This window comes from Acanthopagrus latus, chromosome 14 (genome assembly GCF_904848185.1).
Source record: "Acanthopagrus latus isolate v.2019 chromosome 14, fAcaLat1.1, whole genome shotgun sequence".
NCBI lineage: Eukaryota > Metazoa > Chordata > Actinopteri > Spariformes > Sparidae > Acanthopagrus > Acanthopagrus latus.
In genome coordinates this window covers 8,373,474-8,393,371 of record NC_051052.1, presented here as the reverse complement: position 1 = coordinate 8,393,371, position 19,898 = coordinate 8,373,474, and the positions used below count along the sequence as shown (strand labels likewise).

Sequence of the window (19,898 nt, the reverse complement as noted above, 5' to 3'; positions counted from 1 at the left end):
GGCTAATGAAAATGACACTATGATTTTGATTTTTAGGTTGATTAAATGCTTATGAAAACATAATTGTGAAGATTATATTTCATTACCACCCCTAAATGCCCCTAAATCCTACACACTGGGCCTTTAAATAGCAAATTCATAACGTCTGTATCCACTTTGCATGCACCGATTTGCTTGCATAGTGATTTGTTCATTAAAATGCCACTTTGTCAGTTACGATAAATAACAACTCCACATGTGCTTTGCAGGACATGCATATTTATCACATAGAAAATGCTGCACTGACACCTTATTTTGAATCGCGACAGGCGGAATCTGAACATTAAAGCAGATATGTCAAACATGTCCTGTATTTTTTATGCCTGGTGGGTCATTTACCGCACGCTTTGTGTATATTTCAGTGAGGCTTTGAAGCCCATTCTAAATAAATGATGCACAGCGGGCTCTGTGTTCACCTGCTACGAGATGGAAAGCAATACAACGGAAATTGAAAAGCAGCGATAGCATTAAAGCAGGAGAGGCTGTGGCCTCTCTGACCAAAACAAAATCCAATTGTGAAAATAGCACAGATGATGAGAATATTTGGTGGCAGCATTGTCTGGCAACACGGTGAGAAAAAAAAAAAAAGGAGCAGTCTCCTCTCCAGATTGCTATGTCTTTGAGTCACCCCGGCTCGTCTGCATTAATATGGGTGGAAAAAAATGGAGAGGCAAATGAAAAGAAATGTGATTATTACATGAAGGCCTGTGGAGAGAGGAAAAAAAAAAAAAGAAGAAGAACGGAGCAAGAGGAAAAAAGAAGGGGCGCTCAGACACAGAAAAACTCATTTTTGTCATTCAGGGCACGAGGAAGACAGGGAGTAAAGTGTATGGAGTGACATGCAGGCTGAGATGATTCACAATTTTGTTGCAATGCTCGAGCAGAGAGTCAGACACTAACACAGTCTGTCTGTCACCACAGGCTGCTGATGGACACACATTATTGGATCCATACACCGCCTCTCTGCTCACTCACAGTTCCTCACTGTAGACACATGGCCTTCAGTTAAGCAGCCAGAGGGTTTGTTCGGGGATAAGAGTACACACTGTAAGCTCAATAAAAAAAAAAAAAATGGTGACAAGAGAGCTAATACACGTAAAGATATTTTTTTTTCCTTTGTCTGTTTTTTCTATGCTGATTGCCTAATACTCCAATTGTCCTTGGATAGAAAAAAGATGTATCCAAACAATAAAAATAAAAAGTCAGAGAAAAGGTTAAGCACAGCCTCTGCAGTGCAACCTTTACAACCTGCAGTATGTTTAAGTCACTTCACCATAAAAAATATACTTTAGCAACTTATTTGAAACATCCAATAGATACTCTACAACATTAACATTTATTTGTAATGTTGTATGCCACCTGCAGAATATACAGCATGTCCAGTGTTAAGTTTGCTTTTAGCTCTGTTTTGGTCTCCACCAACTCCAAAGTGAAAAGTATTACTACTGCTAAACGCCCCATTTCATTCACCAGCCATGTAATTACTTTTGTCCATCTCCCATCTGGTGTTTTGCAAGTTGTGTACAATGGGTCAAATACAATAACCCTAATACAAGTATTGAGCATGTAACCCTAATCCATTTTAGCGAGTTTTAGCTTGCTGATTTTAGCATTCCTGGTATCCATCTGTTTCCAATAGAAATCTAGCTCTTTCAATTCAATTGTATACAACTTTATTAATTCTTTCAAGTGTGATTGTTTGTAGCAACTTGCCAGACAGGTCAGCCAACACCCAGAACATATAAATGACATGTGTTATAAGTCTTTTACAATTTCTTTAGCAGTTGTAAAGGTTTAAAAACAACAGCAATCATTTGCAGCTGTATAATGGGCAGCCAAATGATGTTTAAAGTTGAACTACACTTTATTTATAACCTTCATCTGCAAGGTGTCATAAACATGAGTCGCAACTTAAAAGTTACAACCTTATTAAACCGTTGCATGATAACTGGTTTATAAAGTATTTCATTGTTTGTTGACAGTAAAATAACCATTTCATCAATTGAATTTAACTACAGATTTGCCATTTAGTAATGATGGTTATTGTAAAGTTTTACCTTTGTGTTCAATGACATTAAAGAAAAAGAAGGAAACTATTCATTCTGGTCAATCTTAAATATGCACCCAACATTTTAAACTCCACAGCATGCATGAGAAAATGATCAGTTATATACATATCAGTTATGACTATACAGGCACACTGATTTGCTCCATTAAACAGAGGCCCTGTTTGACTGGCCCTTAAGGAGATTAATATTTTGGCTATTTATTGACAGGTCAACCCTTAAAAGATTGTCTAACAGGGAGAAAAAAAAAATGTGACTGCATATCGTGAAAGGATAAGAAATAGACCACAAGGGTGAAGAACCAACAAGAAAGAGGGTAGAGGGAGAAACAGATAGACGTGGACGAAAAAACAAAAAAAAACAAAAAAAAAACAGGGAATGGGAGCAACAACAGAGGAAGAGAGAATTTATGAGAATGAAGATAAACACTGTAAAGATGGAGCACCATCCTCTGGCCTCTCTGGGGCTCAAACTCCCTCTGACAGCACTAGAAAAGGGGATCAACCCTGATTCCAACCTGGCTTTGTCTCTTTACATCATGAAAATATGGCCTGGAATCCCATTATCCCCGGCTATAGAGATGCGAGGGCTCCATCTTCATCTCTTATTGCGCAGCGTGTGGCATCACCTGCACAGTGTATATAGATGCTCCGGCCTTAAAAGAAAAAAAAAAGGAAAAAAAAAAATCTCTCACCCATTCTCATAGGCTCGAGAGGCTCTTTAGTTGAAGGGCAAATAGAACTAGAGCGGAGAATGGATGACACTCATTCCGAGCAGCAGCCTAATTCACAATCTTCTGTAACTTTGGCATAGCAATGAAAACATTTATCTGGGTTCTCTCAGGAGTCGCAGTGTGTGAGTGCTGCCCACACACGCGTGTTGATTCCCGCATGGAATTAATGTCACTTTCGCACATACATACACGCACAAACACACACACATCACTTGGAGAATTGAGTCGGGTGACAAGAGCTAGATTTGATTTTATCCCCTCGCTGCCTCCTCGGCTCTCCTTAGGGCCGTCACACAAACAATCTCCCGGCAGCAAAAGTAGATATGAGATTAGTTTTGCAGGGTGTTGGCAAGTGCCACATGTTTACTCACCGGCCTGCCTCCCCTGCAGCCTGTATATATCCATATGTGAGTGTGTGAGGACAGAATTATCACACACGGGAGAATTTATAGATCAGCGCTCTCGCCCAGATGAACAGGTACCAGCGGCACACAAGGTTGCATCCTGCATGAGTCAAATGTGTCCTCTAACATATTCATCATCACATCTCTCCTACACACACACGCGCGCGTGCGTATGTATAGGGTATTTATGGACACACACAAACACGTCGCCTAAATCGCTGGTAATCATCTCTCTTTGCAGACGCCAAGGGCACAAATGTCTGGTCTTGCTTGCGTGGCAGAGGCTGATCCGTGCAGGAGTCAAGGTGGAGTCAGATGTTTTACTTTGATATGGCACACACACACATAAACACCCCACACACACCCCCACATAGTGTAGCATGGGCTCCCATTTTACACCAATGAAATGTGGACCTCAGTTTTTCATTTTGAAAAAAACAAATACAGAATAGAACATTTCCTTTAAAGGCATTTTATATGACTGCAAATTTGTTTTTTGTTTTTTCAAATTTATTTAAACAAATTGCCAAGAGGGGGCTTGCATCCTTGAGCGATGTCTCAAAGGGGGATCCAACGAGAGTTTGTTTATCAAGAAGACTTTCTTTGTTTGCTTCAAAAGTTGATCATTTAACTTTGATGTTTGGTTTGGTTAGGCCTTTCGAATCATAGGCTGTAAATTAAACTGGTGTAATCGCACACATGGATACGTCAATATTGCCGACAGGGCACTAAATTTCTCCACTGTCTAAGACACACACACACACACACACACACACACACACACACACACACACACACACACACACACACACACACACACACACACACCTCTCGGTGCAGGAAAGTGCAGGTTTTGCATGAACCACAGGAGTGATGACAACAACATACTGTTTGTGTGACCAGAATCTGCGGGGCCCGGAAAAAAAAAAAAAAAAAGAAAAAAGAAAGAGGTTTGTTAATTAAATGTATGAAAGAGGTAGAGAGGAACTGATTGAGAGTGAGCGAGGAAGACTGAGAGAGAGGAGAGGGAGAAGCTGATTAATTGAAAGTGAGAGGGGCAAACTGACTAAGAAGAAAGAGAGGGAGAAGAAAGAGAGTTGATGTCATGAAAGCTTCCTCGAGAGGAGTGCTATCAAGCAAGCCTCTGACTCTGATCACTCATGTGTTTGCATCTAAAGTAGGCCCCAAATGCTTGGAGGGCAATGGCGATGTTTCACAGCAGCACCGAGCATTTACATATTTATCCACCGACAATTTTCTGCCCACAAATGCACGTTTTCTTTTTTTTTTCTTTTTTTCTTTCCTCTCTCTTCTCCCCACGTTTGCTTTACGTATTGATTGATTTGAGCGCAGTAAGCGTAAAAAAAAAACAAACAAACAAAAAAAAACAAAAAACAAAATGCATAAAAATGAGCTGAGGCCTGAGTTTTCTCTCTCAGAAGGGCATCTGCATTCCAAACACCCCTCCTTCATCCTGTACTGTACAAATAACCCTTCCCCATGTCTCAGCAAATCCTGCACACACACTCAAAGACACTGAGCTAAAAATCCAATATTCGGACGAAAAAGAAAAAAAAAAAAAACCTCATATAGTAAAGACACATTACCATAAAATTCCCCACACATGCATCTTACACACACACACACAGTCTGTGGACTACTTGGCCCGTGCTGGGCAGTGTTGGGCTCCATCTGTGCAGGGAAGTTGGGTGCCTGGCAGCCTCCTCGGGCTGCTCGGCCATTCATCCGCCCCTTCCATCCCTCCCTGCTTCAACCCGACCAACTCCCCCCCCCCCTCTGCTCCCCCATTTTTATGCCCCCCCCCAACCCCGAACCACAGTCATTTCCATCCTGCCCCCTTCATGTGAGGAGCGGAAGTGTTGCTGGCATCCACTGCTGTTGTTTGATACAGTGGCAGCGTGATGCCCGACTGCCTGCTTGGCTGCCACACACCCGTGCACATAGACAACACTGGCGCACACGCACACGCATGGGCACTTTGTACTGGCTTCATGTGCTACCACCTATTGAGCAGAAAGCTCTTCTGTGAGGAGGAAAACGCTGGCTGCTTTAAGGGTCTCATGTCAAACACAGAAAGACTGCCTGGGAAAAAAACGATGTGGAAAACACCGGATCAAGTGATACATCCACACTGAATATAAACACATGCTATCCACCAACTCAGCCTGCTAAAAAAATGACATCAACTAGTGCAAAATGTGCTGTTCGGGACAGCTTATCTCTCAACGTCAGGGGTTCACAGATTCAGTCTGAAGCCTCCTGAACCGCTAACAAGGTCATCAGGGCCACCCCAACAATTTCATGCACGCTGCATACTTGAGCAGCGTCTTCAACTTGTTAGTTGCAAACATCTTCCTGTGTACTGTATTCCACCGTGTTGCTTTTGCCAAATTGTTTTTGAAACTTTTATGCCAATATGGCTTTTGAATTGAATCGCTTGCAGATAGATGGACAAGAAATCTGTATTAGCATGCACATTTCTTAGCAAACACAATGCTGCTAGGCTAGCATTTTTAACCTGCATACTTAGAAAAGGTTGAAATCAGCTGTTAAATGGTTGAAGTTTAAAATGATCTGCAGTCTTTCACCAATTCGGTGGTTTTCCCTTCAGTATCCACTACCAGCGTACAAACCATGATTTACATACTGTGTTTCAACAAAAGCTTTTGTTTAAGCTTTTGTGAAGGGTCTTCGTTAAAAATGTTGAAAATTCAAGTTGACTGGAAAGTTGACAGGGGAAAAACAATATTTCCTTAATCCTGACCACATGTTTTAGCAGCATCAAACTGTCAAAATCGTATGTCCCCCAACTATATGCCTCAAATATAGACCTAAATTGGTCAGTATTAGATAGATATGTGATCGTAAAATGAATGACATGAACTACAGAAGCAAAAAAGCATGAAAGTTATCAAACAATCCCAAAATATATTTTGAAACTCAGTTCAGTTTTACTAGACGTCATTTCATCCTGCATCTTCTAACAATATCATAACTGTATTTATTCATTATAGTAATTCAATTTACTTCAATTTGAGCTGTTTATTTTCAAAAGGTCCTTTTGTTGGCACAACACTGTTGTTTTCAGTTGTTTCTGTCTAATTAGCAAACAGCTAATCGCAGCTAAACTGCTTTTTCTTGTTTATATGAATCATTATTTTTAACGACATGATGAAAACTAACATTAGATATTAAAAAGCTGAGATTTTTTGTGTGTTTATTTCTTCATGAGCATGCATCATAACTCATCTAACATCCATCCACGCCCCCCCCCCCCCCCCGTGACTTCCCTGCAGCATAGAAACGTCACATTTACAGGATTATAAAACCCACTGACAGTGATGCAGACAACACCTCCAGAACATATAGAAGGTGGCTGAAAAGATAAATGGTAGATAAATGTCTTCTGTGGGAGACGGGGTAGTTAAACACATATTTGACATTTATTGGAGCAAGTGAAGGAAGTATATTCTTATCATACTAATTAATATCAGTAAATCTGTCACATTTATACCTTTAACTTGAATTTCTTGAGGCAAGGACTTTCCGACTTGGATGACTGCGTAGAGCAGCAGCCTGCCGACCGTGTTATTTATAATTCATGCCACAGGCTTGCCTTAAAGCCTGTCAAGTTATTCCTCCTGGGGACCGACAAGGGTCCATAATCAAAGTAACTAACCTGTGATTTACTGAGCCCTGGGGTAAACATCTGCCGCCTGTCATCTGGACTGCTTACAAGACACGACTATTTACATGCATTTAACAGTGGAGCGCCTTTGGAAAAAAAATAAAAACAGGTGCGAGGATTTGTGAGTCCTCAGCACTTCTTGCTTCTTTTGCTGCCAACCTCATCACCACACCCTTCTGTGCCTGAAGAGAGAGAGAGAGAGAGGGGAGAGATGTGGGTTTCACTGCCTAGCGCCTGATTCATCTTTGGGTTTATTACCCCCCCCACACCCTCCCTTCCTGTTCCCTCCTTCACATCATGCCTCTCAATCACCTGACAAGACAGGAGAAGATAGAGGATGGAGACAGGGGAGAGGAGAGGAAGCAGGGGAAGAGGAAAGTGAAGTCGAAAAAAGGGAAAAGCGAGGTTGAGGAGACAGAAAATAAAGAAATAAGGAAGCAAAAAAAAAAGAAATGAAACTGCTCATAAACTATGTAGGGAATAATGGCACCACTGAAACATAAACGTCACCAGGAGAACATATCACTACTGTACCTTGTATGAGGGGCTGTAATTATTATGGTCAGGAGGGTTAAGGGTCAGATAGGAGGACGATATTGTCATTTTTATTTTTGGTGAAGTGAGGTTATCCTCATTTTTCGGCAGGCGAAGAATGGATTTTTTTTTTTTTTTTTTTTAATGTTCATACTTATATTCTATTTACTTTCCTTATGCAATGTATTACATAAAGAACATCCAACAGATAGCTGACCGTGAGTCATCACGGTGAACGAGTGGCCATTCTTTTTGGTTTAAATAAATGTTGATCCATTCGTCAGAATGAATGTTGCCACTGTATATTTCTGCAAACCATGGGTTTATTGAATCTTTATCTTTATCTCATCTTTGTTGCAACTTCACATCTATTTACGCTCAATTTTCAATTTCATGCTGTGGCAACACTTTGCCCATGCTCTGGCTCAGTTTAGGCATGAAAACCACTCGGTGAGGGTAAGGAAAATAGCATGAATTGGCCTTAAAATATCTGTTTTTGTTGCTGCAAACACAGCTGGACATTGTCTCGAGATCTTCTTGAGCAATTTCTAACTTAATTTCTGACTCGCTGGTTAGCATACTTGGTTCAGCAGATATCTTTGCCACACAACAAAACATTTTTGACTAAATGCCTTGAACATATTGTAAAACAGCTCCTTCATATTGTGTGAATAACTTCAATATGTTTCTGAAAGTTTTAATTGTTTAATTCTTCACTTGTTGGACAGTAAAGGGAAATGACTCATGTTGCTGTTCCAAACATGACTAATAGAACTGCTTACTTTGGAGCTTTTAGTCCAGACATAGAGTGCAGCATGAATATTTGGGAAGCGGGATGATTCATTTTATTATGTTTGCTTTGTTGGGGCCAAATTGTTGATTTCATGTGCATCTCGGGGGTGCACATTCTGAAAGTTAATGTTCTTGTAGGCTATTAAACCGTTAAACTCTTGTGTTTCTTAATGCTTCTGGGATATGGGGTGAAGGTGGCACAGCTTTGTTTTTTCTTTGATTTATTTTTCGTTCCAGTCACACAATAATATTGTTTTTGTCATATACTTAATTGGACACAGCACAAAGACAAAACATCAAATCTTTTGCCTCATCAACTTCTCTGGGTTTTGTAAATATAAGCTCATTTTGAATTGGATGCTAGCAACATATTGGGACAGGTGCAACAAAATAACTGCACCAGAAATTGTGGAATGATCCAAAAACAACTGTTTGGAACTTTCCACGTAAATGCGCTCAATGGTGACAGGTGATCGTATCATCATTGGGTATGAAAGGAGCTTCCTTGGAAGGCTCAGTCATTCATGGGCTAGGTTCAACACATGATTGTATAAAGGGTTTTACCACATAAGTACATGAATACTTTCTTAAATTTCAGGTTGTAGAAAGTAAACCATGAAGTTCTCTACCTCCTCAATTAATGTTGGGACAATCCCTAATAAAGCACAGTATCTTCAAACCATTTTAATTCTACTTTTACACCCGATTTCGTCCTCTCTTCTCTGAAGATACCTCACAGATCACAATCAAAACCTCACATTCCTTTCATACTCCCAGCGTCCCCTCACTCACAGAGCTAATAGTGACAGATAGAAAGAAGGAGGGCTGCCATGAGCTAATCGATAATAGGCAACTCAATTACCATCGCTACCGCCGAGCCCCTGGCTGATGGAGCGCCCCACAGTCAACAGGAGGAAAGGTGGTGGCTCAGGAGGGGGCTCTGAGGAGGGCAATTTTGATGAAGTCCCTTTCAAAGCTCGGCGCTGAGTTGAAAGCTTTTGATAGCCTCTCTCTCCTCATTGATTATCCCGTGATTTCTGGCCTTTCTCTCTCTTCTCTCCCTCCCTTTATCTTTCTGTTTAACTCTTGTGCACTCCTCAATTGTATTTCCCACCCAGCTCTGTCTTTATTTATGTCTCTGTCGTCGCCTCTCTCTTAATCTTTTCAACCATTCGCGCCGTAATCAATCTCACTGTCTGCTGCTGAAGTGTATAACAAACACCTATCAGTTTGTGGGCAGATGAGTAATTCAACACATCTAGAAGAAGTGTGTAGCGTAATAACCCAACCGAGAGCCCCCAGCAGCTTGACATAATCCACACCGCCACTAGCAAAGTGACTCCCACAATTAGATAGATTAAAGCTAATCAATTAGTACACACAATCTTCAAAATATAAATGGAATTAATCCCAATAAAATGAGCTGAAATCATTAGCTTTCTCCCCGAGGCAAAATCCAATAATTATGATTGTCAATTTGCAAATCCAGAGGCCAAGAAGTGTTTAAATCATGTGGGAAAAACACTTGACAGCGAGGGCCAATTAATTAAACTATTCCAACAACTTGTTTGGCACATTGAAGTTGAAAGGATGCGTTTGTGTGCAATGCTCGAGCTCAGAACAGCACGCGCAGATTCATGTGGGTGAGCCTCCATAACCCTTTCTCCTAAAATAACGATCACTGACTGCAAAACATTTTTTCTCTTTTCTTTTTTTCGAGGCGTGAATCTAATTGCTTGATGCATTATTGAACTCACTAGGGGTCACAGGAAGGTCAGGGTGGTTGTTGCTCATTTGTGCAAGGTGCTGACTTTGACATCTGAGACTGGGGTTCAGATTGTGTGATCCAGTGGGCACCATGTAGTTTTGGAGAATACATTCAAATTCAGTCAAGTTGAGTATTTACAACATTATTAAGGTAATAAAACATTTTTTTTCCACAACTGAACAAACAAGCTGTTCTCAGAGGAAAATAAGGTCCCAGAACACTGTTTAAAACTAGAAAGGAACAAAGTAAAACAGTATGAAATTGTGTTGTCCTTCAAGCTCAGTTTGTTTACTCAGTTTATTCAGTCATAAAAAAAAAAACACTCAATGAAGATCTTTCTCCTCCAATTAAAATCTCATTCTTTGACAAAATGCTCCTCTCTCCCACAGAAAACACTGCTCCTGAAATGCCTCATCAGTAGCCCCGCCTCTAATTCTGTAACTTCTTGACTTCACACTACGTCACCATGTCACACATTTGCATATATCTTGCCTGTACTGGTGCTAACTGGAAGCTAAAAACTAGACAGAACTGACTGAAGAAATGGCTAGCAGTGCTGGCTCAGGCATGTGTGAGCTGACCAATGAGAGCAGACTGCCTAAAATGCGATTTTTGAGTATTAAAGCGCATAAACCTACTCTAGTAGTGACCCAACATGGAACCTGAAACAGCAAAAACAGATTGTTTGACCATTTGGGGCAGCAGAAAACATTTTAAAACAACACTAACATATTGTCAACTTTACAGCTGGTGAGAATCTAGCAGACACGGAGCAACATTACCTTTCATTTGGGAGTAATGTTTGTGGCCATCTAACAAATTTAAGTCCACTAATCACTCTCACTCTTTGTAGCTGTGTTACTGTTTCCATTGGCTATTTAGCTGCTAAATGCTCCACTTTGTCAACACAGTCACAAAGTGGTTATCTTCTTTTGCCAGCCGTTTGGCTGCTAGTATACAGTTTGTTTTTAGACATTTTTTGCTACCTGATGTGCTTGGTTGATGAGAGCGAAGAGACTAAACTAAAACAGGGATGCTGTGGGCTGGAAAACTCCCAAAATGAGCTGAAAGGCAATAAACCATTCTGCAGAGGGTAATAATTCTCTGTGAGCTTACCACCATTAGTGACCCCTTCCACATAACACATAGTCACATGATCCATTATCACTAGAAGAGCGTTTACCAGACACTTTGTGCGCCTAAAAAGAGCCATAACAACTTCAATTATTCTTCAGTTGTTAGAAAAACGATTGAATGTCACTGGATGTCACTATTAATGTTGATATAAAAATGTAATGCAGGCTAAATGACATTGAATTTAAAATCATTTGTTGTTGCACATTAAAGGAGACATATCATATAGGTTCAAAATTCTATCTTAGGTTACTTCTGCAGTCTCCTCTGATTGGTCAGCTCACACATGCCTGACCCAGCACCTGGTAACTACAGCAGAGCAGCTCTGCTAAATCAATCGTTGCATGGCAAAGTAGCCGCAAGGGATACATTATGCAAATGTAGACATGGTGATGTTGTGTGATGGCACAGGGTCACTGAATTAAGTGCTGGCCTACTAATGTGGCATTTCACAAGCAATGTCTTCTGTGGGAAAAAGGAGCTTCTGTTGGTGTGGACTTTGACCTTTTTAACCTTCAGAATCATATACATGCAGAACATATATAACACACTGAAGGAAAGGGAAGAAGTCATCACATATGCAGAGTAGGTCCCATTTAAAGGTGCAACATCTATGAATTTTAGTTGAAAGCATAAAAAAAGGGAAATTAACTAACAAATGAAAAATATGATGTCATGCCAACCAGTTGGCCACAGCCAATCCCAGTCCAAAGCTCCAATTATAGCCGTGTAAACACCAAGTTCACAATCTGAACTGCTAGCTGAACTGCTAACTGAGCGAACTAGCTCCCTAGCTGTTCTGAGTATGGATATTACAGGTGGCCGATACCTACATACTGCACCTTTAATGGTTTCTAACTGTAATACAGTTGGCATTGGCCACATAGCGTATGGTTATTAAGCAAAGTCAAAATATCTCTGCTGTCTCTTCATCAATTACATGTTGGATTGAAAGAAATAAAATTCAAGAGCTGTTTCTTGTGTGATGTGATGTGATGGAGGCTAAAAGCTCAGAGACTGGTAAGTCAAAACCAAATCTCTCTGTCTAGACACTGCTTGAGGTTAGAAAATTTGTACGAGTCCTTTAGTAAAAATGAAAACGAAAGTAATAAATCACTCAGTTGAGAAAATGGATAAGATGAATCTGTTTTTTAATCTATTGTTCCTCTTCTCCCCCTCTGTCAGTCAACTCATCCCCCTTTTCTAAGCCCGACTCTGAATGCATGCTGGGAGCTGTGACCTGCTCCTTTATCAGCACAGAGCCAGGTGCACTATGGGAGCTTCCTGCTTGCCCTTTATCAGCGTTGGCTACAGAGATGTAAGTCTGCTTTCTGTGTTGCAGCTTGTGTGCATTTGCCGGACACGGGGACCGGTCATATTTTTTTGGGTGCCTGATTGAGCGGGAGCAGATTATGTGTTTGTGGGTGCGCCTAGCGTGAATGTGAATACGCGAATATGTGTGTGAGTGTTTGTTTCCTGGCATGTGTGTATGTGTGAGCAGAGGGATCAGATCCCAAGCCTCTCCCTGGGGACTCGGGGGGGCCTGTCACTTCAAAGGGGCCGCGGGGCCCGCTATGCCAGCCTGCCCGCCAAGGGGGAAATCCTGTTTATGTGGCGGGCCCTCGCTTGGCAGGAGCAGGCGGCTAACACCAGAGCCTGGCACTTGCACAGACTGCCACCACCCGGGCAGGTTTAAATCCTGAACCACATTGTGATGCCACAATCCAGCCTCTTCCCTCTTCACAGGAAAATATGTGTGAATTAGAGAGGATAATATTTCGGGAGGGAATCAGTGCTTTGATTTAAGATCTGAACCTTGTAAACAGAAAAGAACAACTGCCAGTTAAGGTTTCTTTTTGAATGTTTAACAAAAATTGATATTTGTGTCTGATACAATGACTGTTAACTGTGCTATTTTGCATGGTGGCCCTGCGCTGCTTCACAGTGTGCTCGTGGAATGAGAAGCCCACTTTTACACCCTCTGTGTAGTCAACAAAAGAGAAGAAAAGAGGGAAAAAGGAGCCCTAAGCCTTCAAAGTGGCTGACTGGGGAGACAGAGAGGGAAACAGCTTTGGCTTTAAAACGTTTTGAAACACTTTTATCTCATCAGGCTCGGCTGATCACAAAGAAAATTGATCTGTACGAGGGAAGAGGTTCTTCAATGCACTTTGTACTCCTCAGTGGTTTGCTTGACAGGTTCCTGCTCAGGGATTTAGTTTGAAGGGGATTTTGATGAGGCAGAGGAATGATGTTGATGTGACGTAAATGTGTCAGACCGTTTAGATTTTTTTTAAAGAAATAACAATTGAATGACTTTTTCGGCGAGATATTTAGCTTCGGGATCCCGCTCCGGTAGTGCTGAATAAATATTATGTCTGCAGCTACGTTCAATTGTAGCACAAAAATAGTGTGTGTTAAGAAAACACTGAGTGCGATCTAAGCAGTGAAACACAAACTTGCTCCATTTGGCATAACCCGCCATAATGTGGTCACTGACAAACACTGCTTTTGGCACCTTCACTAAAAATAGCTTTCTTTGGAATTCAGTAGTATTTTAAAAGAAGTAGACAATGAGGCAACGAAGCCCCTTGTGGTGTATATTAATAGTGTGACCCAGTAATGTCACAAAAGGGCTTAGAGTTGTTTCTGCTGCCTTTCTTCTTCTTCTTTTTTTTTTTTTTTTGGTACAGTGCAGACACTCTCCTCGCTTGCTCTCTGCCTAATGCAACTTTTTCCTACTTGTCTCGGAGTACAACACATTTAAGGAGGTTTCCGACAACAACTGAATCATTTAGAAGATAATCTGACAATTTCGGGCTGAGATGATCTACTTTGAAGTGCCTTCTGCTACCACATTAAACACAGCCCAAACAGTAACCGAGTCAACCTCTTCAGTCTCCTAGAAATTCCATTTGTGTTTAATTTCGTCATTATTAATTCAAACAACGTATTTGATGAATTGTGTTGAGAGACAATGTTTCTTTGAGTGGATAAAATGTACAGTACTGGAGTTGTGGCTAGGTTGGCTGGTGTGCATACACCCACATCTATAGTAAAGGTTAGGGAAAGGCTGTGATTTCTGTTGAACTGTAATGGGCTATATTTACTTTCACATCAAGTGTTTGTGGACTGACTAAAGGCTGCCATGCCAGTGACCTCAACATTTGTAAGCCTGTCACCACTGTTTTTTTTTGTTTGTTTTTTTAAAGAGACCAGGAGACAGTTTCCAGCCATGTCTGTTGGGACAAGAAACTATTTTTTCAAAAAGAATTTGGGATACGTCCAGCTGTGCCGGTGTCTGCAACACTAATGCAGTTAACGTGACCAAGGGACATCTTCTGCTGTGTTTATGGCGACCAAAACTGGTACTGTATTCAACTCAACAAGATTAAGCTGGATCGCTATCTCTAAATGACACCATGCCTTTCCCAAGACTCACTGGAACTAATCCAGTAAAGTCATGTGGTGTGATTGACGGGATAATCTGGGCGCTAAACCGAAAGAAAAATTGCAAGACTTCACTCTCACGAGGCAAATTGAATAGATTCAGCTCAGAACCATAGTCAACCCAGACATTACATTCAGAAAAACTGGTTCGAACCTTCAATACATATCCATGAGACAGAAGTGGAGATGGCATTATTCAACCTGCACATAACTTTTTAAGAGATGCTGTGATCTGAAACATGAGTGGTAAAACAAACTTATTCTACTCATGGGAGGCAATGATGTTTGCAGAGAGCAATCAGATGGTCTAAATAAGGATTCAACTGAATCGTTTCACTGTCGACAAACTCTCTAGAAAGTCCAGCTTTTTACTAGTGGTTAACACTGGGATCAAGAGGTTCAGGAGACTCTTAGGACTGAACACGTCGCTCAGCAAAACCCGGAGTCTGAAAGGGATCAACCACATTGATAACATCAATCTGTTCTGGGGATCTGGGCATCTTTCTGGGGCTGATGGCCTCCACCCAAGCAGATCTGGAGTTAAGGTACCGATGGACCAATTCTGGTTCAGTCTGCAACACCCATCAGCCAGGCCTCCGATAGCGCAACCTGACACACATCAGCCTCGGCCCCATAAAGACCGAGCATCACAGCCTCGGTGTCAGCGTGTTGACAACCAGCTCGTGGATCAGTGTCCTAATTCCTCCTCCCTTCACTTTCCCCTTGCCACTGCCTCACCCCTTTTGGGATTCACTGACAAAATGGAAGTCCTGGTTAATGGTGGCATTAAATTCAGCTCACGGTCACTGCCACATCCACAAAAAAGCCTTCACGCCAAGCAAGCACATTCTGTAACACCAACTCTTTTGAGGTTACCGTTTTGACAAGTCAGGAATGACTAAAATGCACTTAAGTAATTCTGCAAATGTATCATATACTTGCATTCATATCTTATATCACTCATAGGCAGCCCTTCTCTGACATCATTGCCAAGAACTATAAAAATGCATCTGCTTTATTTGCTATTGTTGACAGGCTGACAAACCCTCCTGTGTCAGTCACCACTGAAGTGATACAATACATTTACCTAATTCTTTAGTGACATTCTCAAGAAAATTAGACAAGATGACAACTCTCCATGATAGGTTAAAGGTTTAAAGCAGTTGTGTTTTTAAATCATTCCCAACTCATCTTATACTGACACTGTGGGATGGCAGCTGACCCAACCCACTATCCTAAAAGCATCAGAGTTTGACGAGTTGGGAATGAGACACAAAAATCAACTTTCTTACCAATTGGACCTTTAAACCAATTTAGTTAGTATGGCACAATCGGATCAGATATAAAACCTTGGAAGAAGTTGTGCAACAATTGAAATCCCTGCCCTGCTGCTTTGAGGCCTGTGTGTTTAACTGCATTGCATCAGATAGTCTGCAAATAGTCAACAGTTTCTCTCAAGAAATGTCCTACAGGTAATACAAATCACAGAATTAAATCTAATAAAAGAATAATCTGTATAACTCATTAATGAACAATTACCCATAGCAAGCCCTCAATTTAAAGGTCAAATCTGTGAAAAAGCTTAAAAGCTTAACATCCTCTTGGCCCAAAGCAGTTGTTTTGATGTTTTCTAGTCAGTTGCTTCGACCACAAAACAGCACTAAGACTGCTGTTGTTATGGACTTGAACGACCTCCACTTAAAGGTCCAGTCTGTAAGAAAATTGACTTTTGAGTCTCATTCCCAACTTGTCAAAAACTGACCATTTTGGACGGCAGCTTGCCTGACAAGCAATCCCGAAGCGTCAATATCTGACAACTTTCTTAAAAACAGACAGTGAAAAACTTTCTGTCAGTAATGAAAGTACAAAAATGACACCAGGCGTTCCTCAAGGCTCCGTTCTCGAGCCTCTTCTGTTCAACATTTAAATGTTCCATCAAGCTTAGATAACGGAAAGAACAACATAGAGAATCTTAATTGTATTTTGTAGAGGACATATAGATTTATATCATGATGATGACTACAATCCAAAACAATTACCGAGTAAGTGCATCAAATAGATCACAAGACCATGAAAGACTATAAACCTAGCCAGAAATTAGCCAACAATCAGCTTTTTAAGAAAGTAGATTTTCTTTCTTCTAGACTTTCCAATCCCAAAAGGATAATATTTGACAAGTTGGGAACGGGACTCAAAAATCAACCTTCTCACAGGCTCAACTATTGTAACTTTGTCTTTGCGGGTCACCCAGGTGGTATTAGATACGTCTGCTCACTGTTATCAGGGTCAAAACTCAACACAGAGGAGAATTCAGTTTTTATGTTTATCTAACTCCCAGCAAACCTGAGGTCTGTTCCAACTCTCAAGTTATCTAAGCCTGTTTTTAATTTTCTATCTTTTTTTTTCCATTAACCTTTTCAAAATCTGTTTTTGGATCATGTTGGTTTCTTTTAAATATAATTTCCTAAAGCCTTTCTGTCTCTTGTAAACCACTTTCACTTACCTTGATTAAGTAAAGCAGTAGCGTATGGTTGGGAAGCCAAGAACCATTGCCATGCTCAAATGAAATAGAAATAAACTAAAATATGTTAAATAAGATGAAATGAGTGTTTCCACTTGAGCTGAAGGTTATGCAACAGCACAGTCAAACACAGTCAGTCATTCAGTTGGAGAGATAGTCAGCCGCTGAGAGGAGGGACAGTGAACCCACTCAGTTAATATACCTTTGAATATCAAATGGCTTCTGGATTATTACAATTTTACTGCCAAGGGGGTCAACAGGGAATTATTCTAAATCCTGACTCTGATTTTCTACCTGTCCCCTCACCATCATGAATATGCAAAGCAAGGACACTCTCAAGGCAAAAACCATAAAATTAAGCCTTTTCTCTTTCCTTGTCCTCTCCTGCACCTTCCTCCTTTGTCCTGTCCTGTACCTCATCTCCTCTATTATCTCAGGGACACTGACATCAGCCATTACAGTCTTTGTTTTTGGCAGGCTTTGTTTAACTGGGCCACATGGAGGCCACCAGGACTTTAGGCCTTGCTTCGATTTGTTACACCCAAGATCTCTGTGTCACTGCCAGGACACCTCAAAATGTTTTGGGAGGACAGGACTCTGTTTGACCAGTAAGACAATGAATTTGACTTCCCCTCTCTACTGTAATATTGTTCTTGTATGACAGGCAGGTGAAGGACAGTTTGTGTAAGCAATGTTCCAACATCAATGTGTTTTAATGTTACCTGTACTTATGACACACATCACACCTTTCTAACTCAGTCTTTAAATGGGCGCCAGGATCCCTGACTTCCAATCACAATGTCCATAAATCCAATTAGAAATTCATATTCAAACTATTTCTTCTTAATAAAGGAGTCTGAACAGCGCGACAAAGAGCGCTTGCAGCCAAAGAAGCAGCAGTTTTCTTGATTCAGATGCCAAAATGTAAACTAGTAAGTGTGGGTCGTGTTGCATGATATGCAAACCTTCAGGGACACGTTCATGCGTAATAGCTTTTTTATCTGTTTTCACAGATTTGTTTAGGATGAAGCTTAAACTTGTGGTGCTCAGGCGTTATTTTTACCTCATGGTTGAACACTGAAGCAGTCAACAGTTGACAGGAAACTATGTGTACAGTATTCCTCTACAGGAGCCCTATTATGATTTTTGATTTGTTTTCTTTCGTCCACAGTTCTGTATCATTTCCTGTGCATGTAAAAGATCTTGAAAGTTAAAAAGGCCAAAGTCTGCACAGAATCTCCTCTCTCCCACAGAAGACACTGCTCATGAAACACCTCGTCAGCAGTCCGCGACATAGGAAGTGATTTAGTGCAGCTGCTCTGTTGTAGCAGGGATGGCTCAGGCATGTGTGAGCTGACCAATCAGAGGAAACTGGGTATTTGGAAGAGGGGACTTGAAGAGACTGGAACTATTATGAAAAATTGCAAATATGTCCTTTAAAAACAGCTATTCCGACCTGTATTTGCCTGATCATTCATCATATAGACTTTAGACCTGTAACAACAATTACGCACTGATAATTTTGAGTATAAACCACATCCACCTCTTTAATCCACACAGACATTGGATTTGCTTCACACCTCTAAACAGAACTAGAGAGTGTAAAAAATGGTGAATTTATGAAAACAGTACAAAAAGAACAACCATGTATGTTGTCTTGCAGGCATGGGTGTACTCAGTGCAAAGCACGCTCCCACAGGAATGAATGGGCTCGTCCTGATCCTGGGCTGAACAAGTGGAACGGCCAATTGGCAACCTTGTTTTTTTAAACCAAAGAAGTCACCTTTTGCTGTATCGACCTGTGTCCTCCCTTTCTCATCCAATTCTGTCTTCTTCATATTATTTGTCTCTAATCCAATTTTCCCCCCAATCCTCTACTCCTCTCTTATCTTCCTCACAATCACTTTCTTGCTATCACCTCTCCGCTCCTCTTTCCTCCAATGATTTGAATGAAGGGATGAATACAGAAAGGGAAAACAAGGGGAGAAGGCCTTAGGTCCTTCTGTGTAAAAAAATAAACACAGCGGTAATTGGCCTTTGTACACATTTCCTCACCATTTAAATCACATCAAAATTGCTGCCTGTGAAAGGAACTGATGTTTTTGGACAGCAATTGTGACACAGATTTTAACCGCATGACTAGGCAAAACTGTCCGAGAGCTGTTCAGGGCCAGAAGGCTTATCGTAAAATAAAGTACTTCATGGCTGTGCTGCTGCTGATGGTGTCGTGTTAAGCAGAAGGACAGAAGTGGACACAGAGAGAAGGAAATGAGGAGATGAAGCAGGAAGTCGAACTTGTTGAGGAATATTAAAGGCGCATTTATCTAGTTTCGGGTAAGATATTTGACGACTGTTTTTTTTTTTTTTTATGGCTACTAAAAATGAGGAATTAGCGACTGGCGCCCCCTGGACAGTGCAGTACCGCCGTAAACACAAATCCCAGTTCTGTGACAATTCATCAGACAGAATGTATGTTGAAGTAAACTTGTGTGTAACGCTGTGATCCGACCCACTCGTTGAAGTTACACAGTGCAGAAACGTGATAGAGTGGGGCAGAGTGGCTGAGACATAGACATCATTCACCCTGTTACAACACACTGTACCAACAGCGTGATTTCAAAGCTGTTGTGTTAATATAAAAAGTTACATAATGTTGCTTCAAAGAATCATGGACAGAGACAGGGAAATCACAAGAGATGTGAAGGGTCGCATGGTGGGGGCCCGATGACGGGAGACAAAATCAAAGGTATC

At 41.0% G+C, this 19,898-nt stretch overlaps 1 protein-coding gene across 4 annotated transcripts in view; it reads right to left on the bottom strand.

Moving 5' to 3' along the window:
• The window catches only part of tafa5a (TAFA chemokine like family member 5a), a 266,925-nt gene that overhangs the window by 119,023 nt on the left and 128,004 nt on the right, over window positions 1-19,898 (bottom strand). The window contains exon 4 of one of the 4 annotated variants that reach the window (XM_037122493.1): window positions 6,661-7,133. The exons of the other annotated variants lie outside the window; for them this stretch is intronic. Within the exon in view, the coding sequence (XP_036978388.1) occupies window positions 7,115-7,133 (19 nt within the window). The 3' untranslated portion in view covers window positions 6,661-7,114. Of the gene's footprint in view, window positions 1-6,660; window positions 7,134-19,898 lie in introns of those variants that run through there. 4 annotated transcript variants of the gene reach the window in all.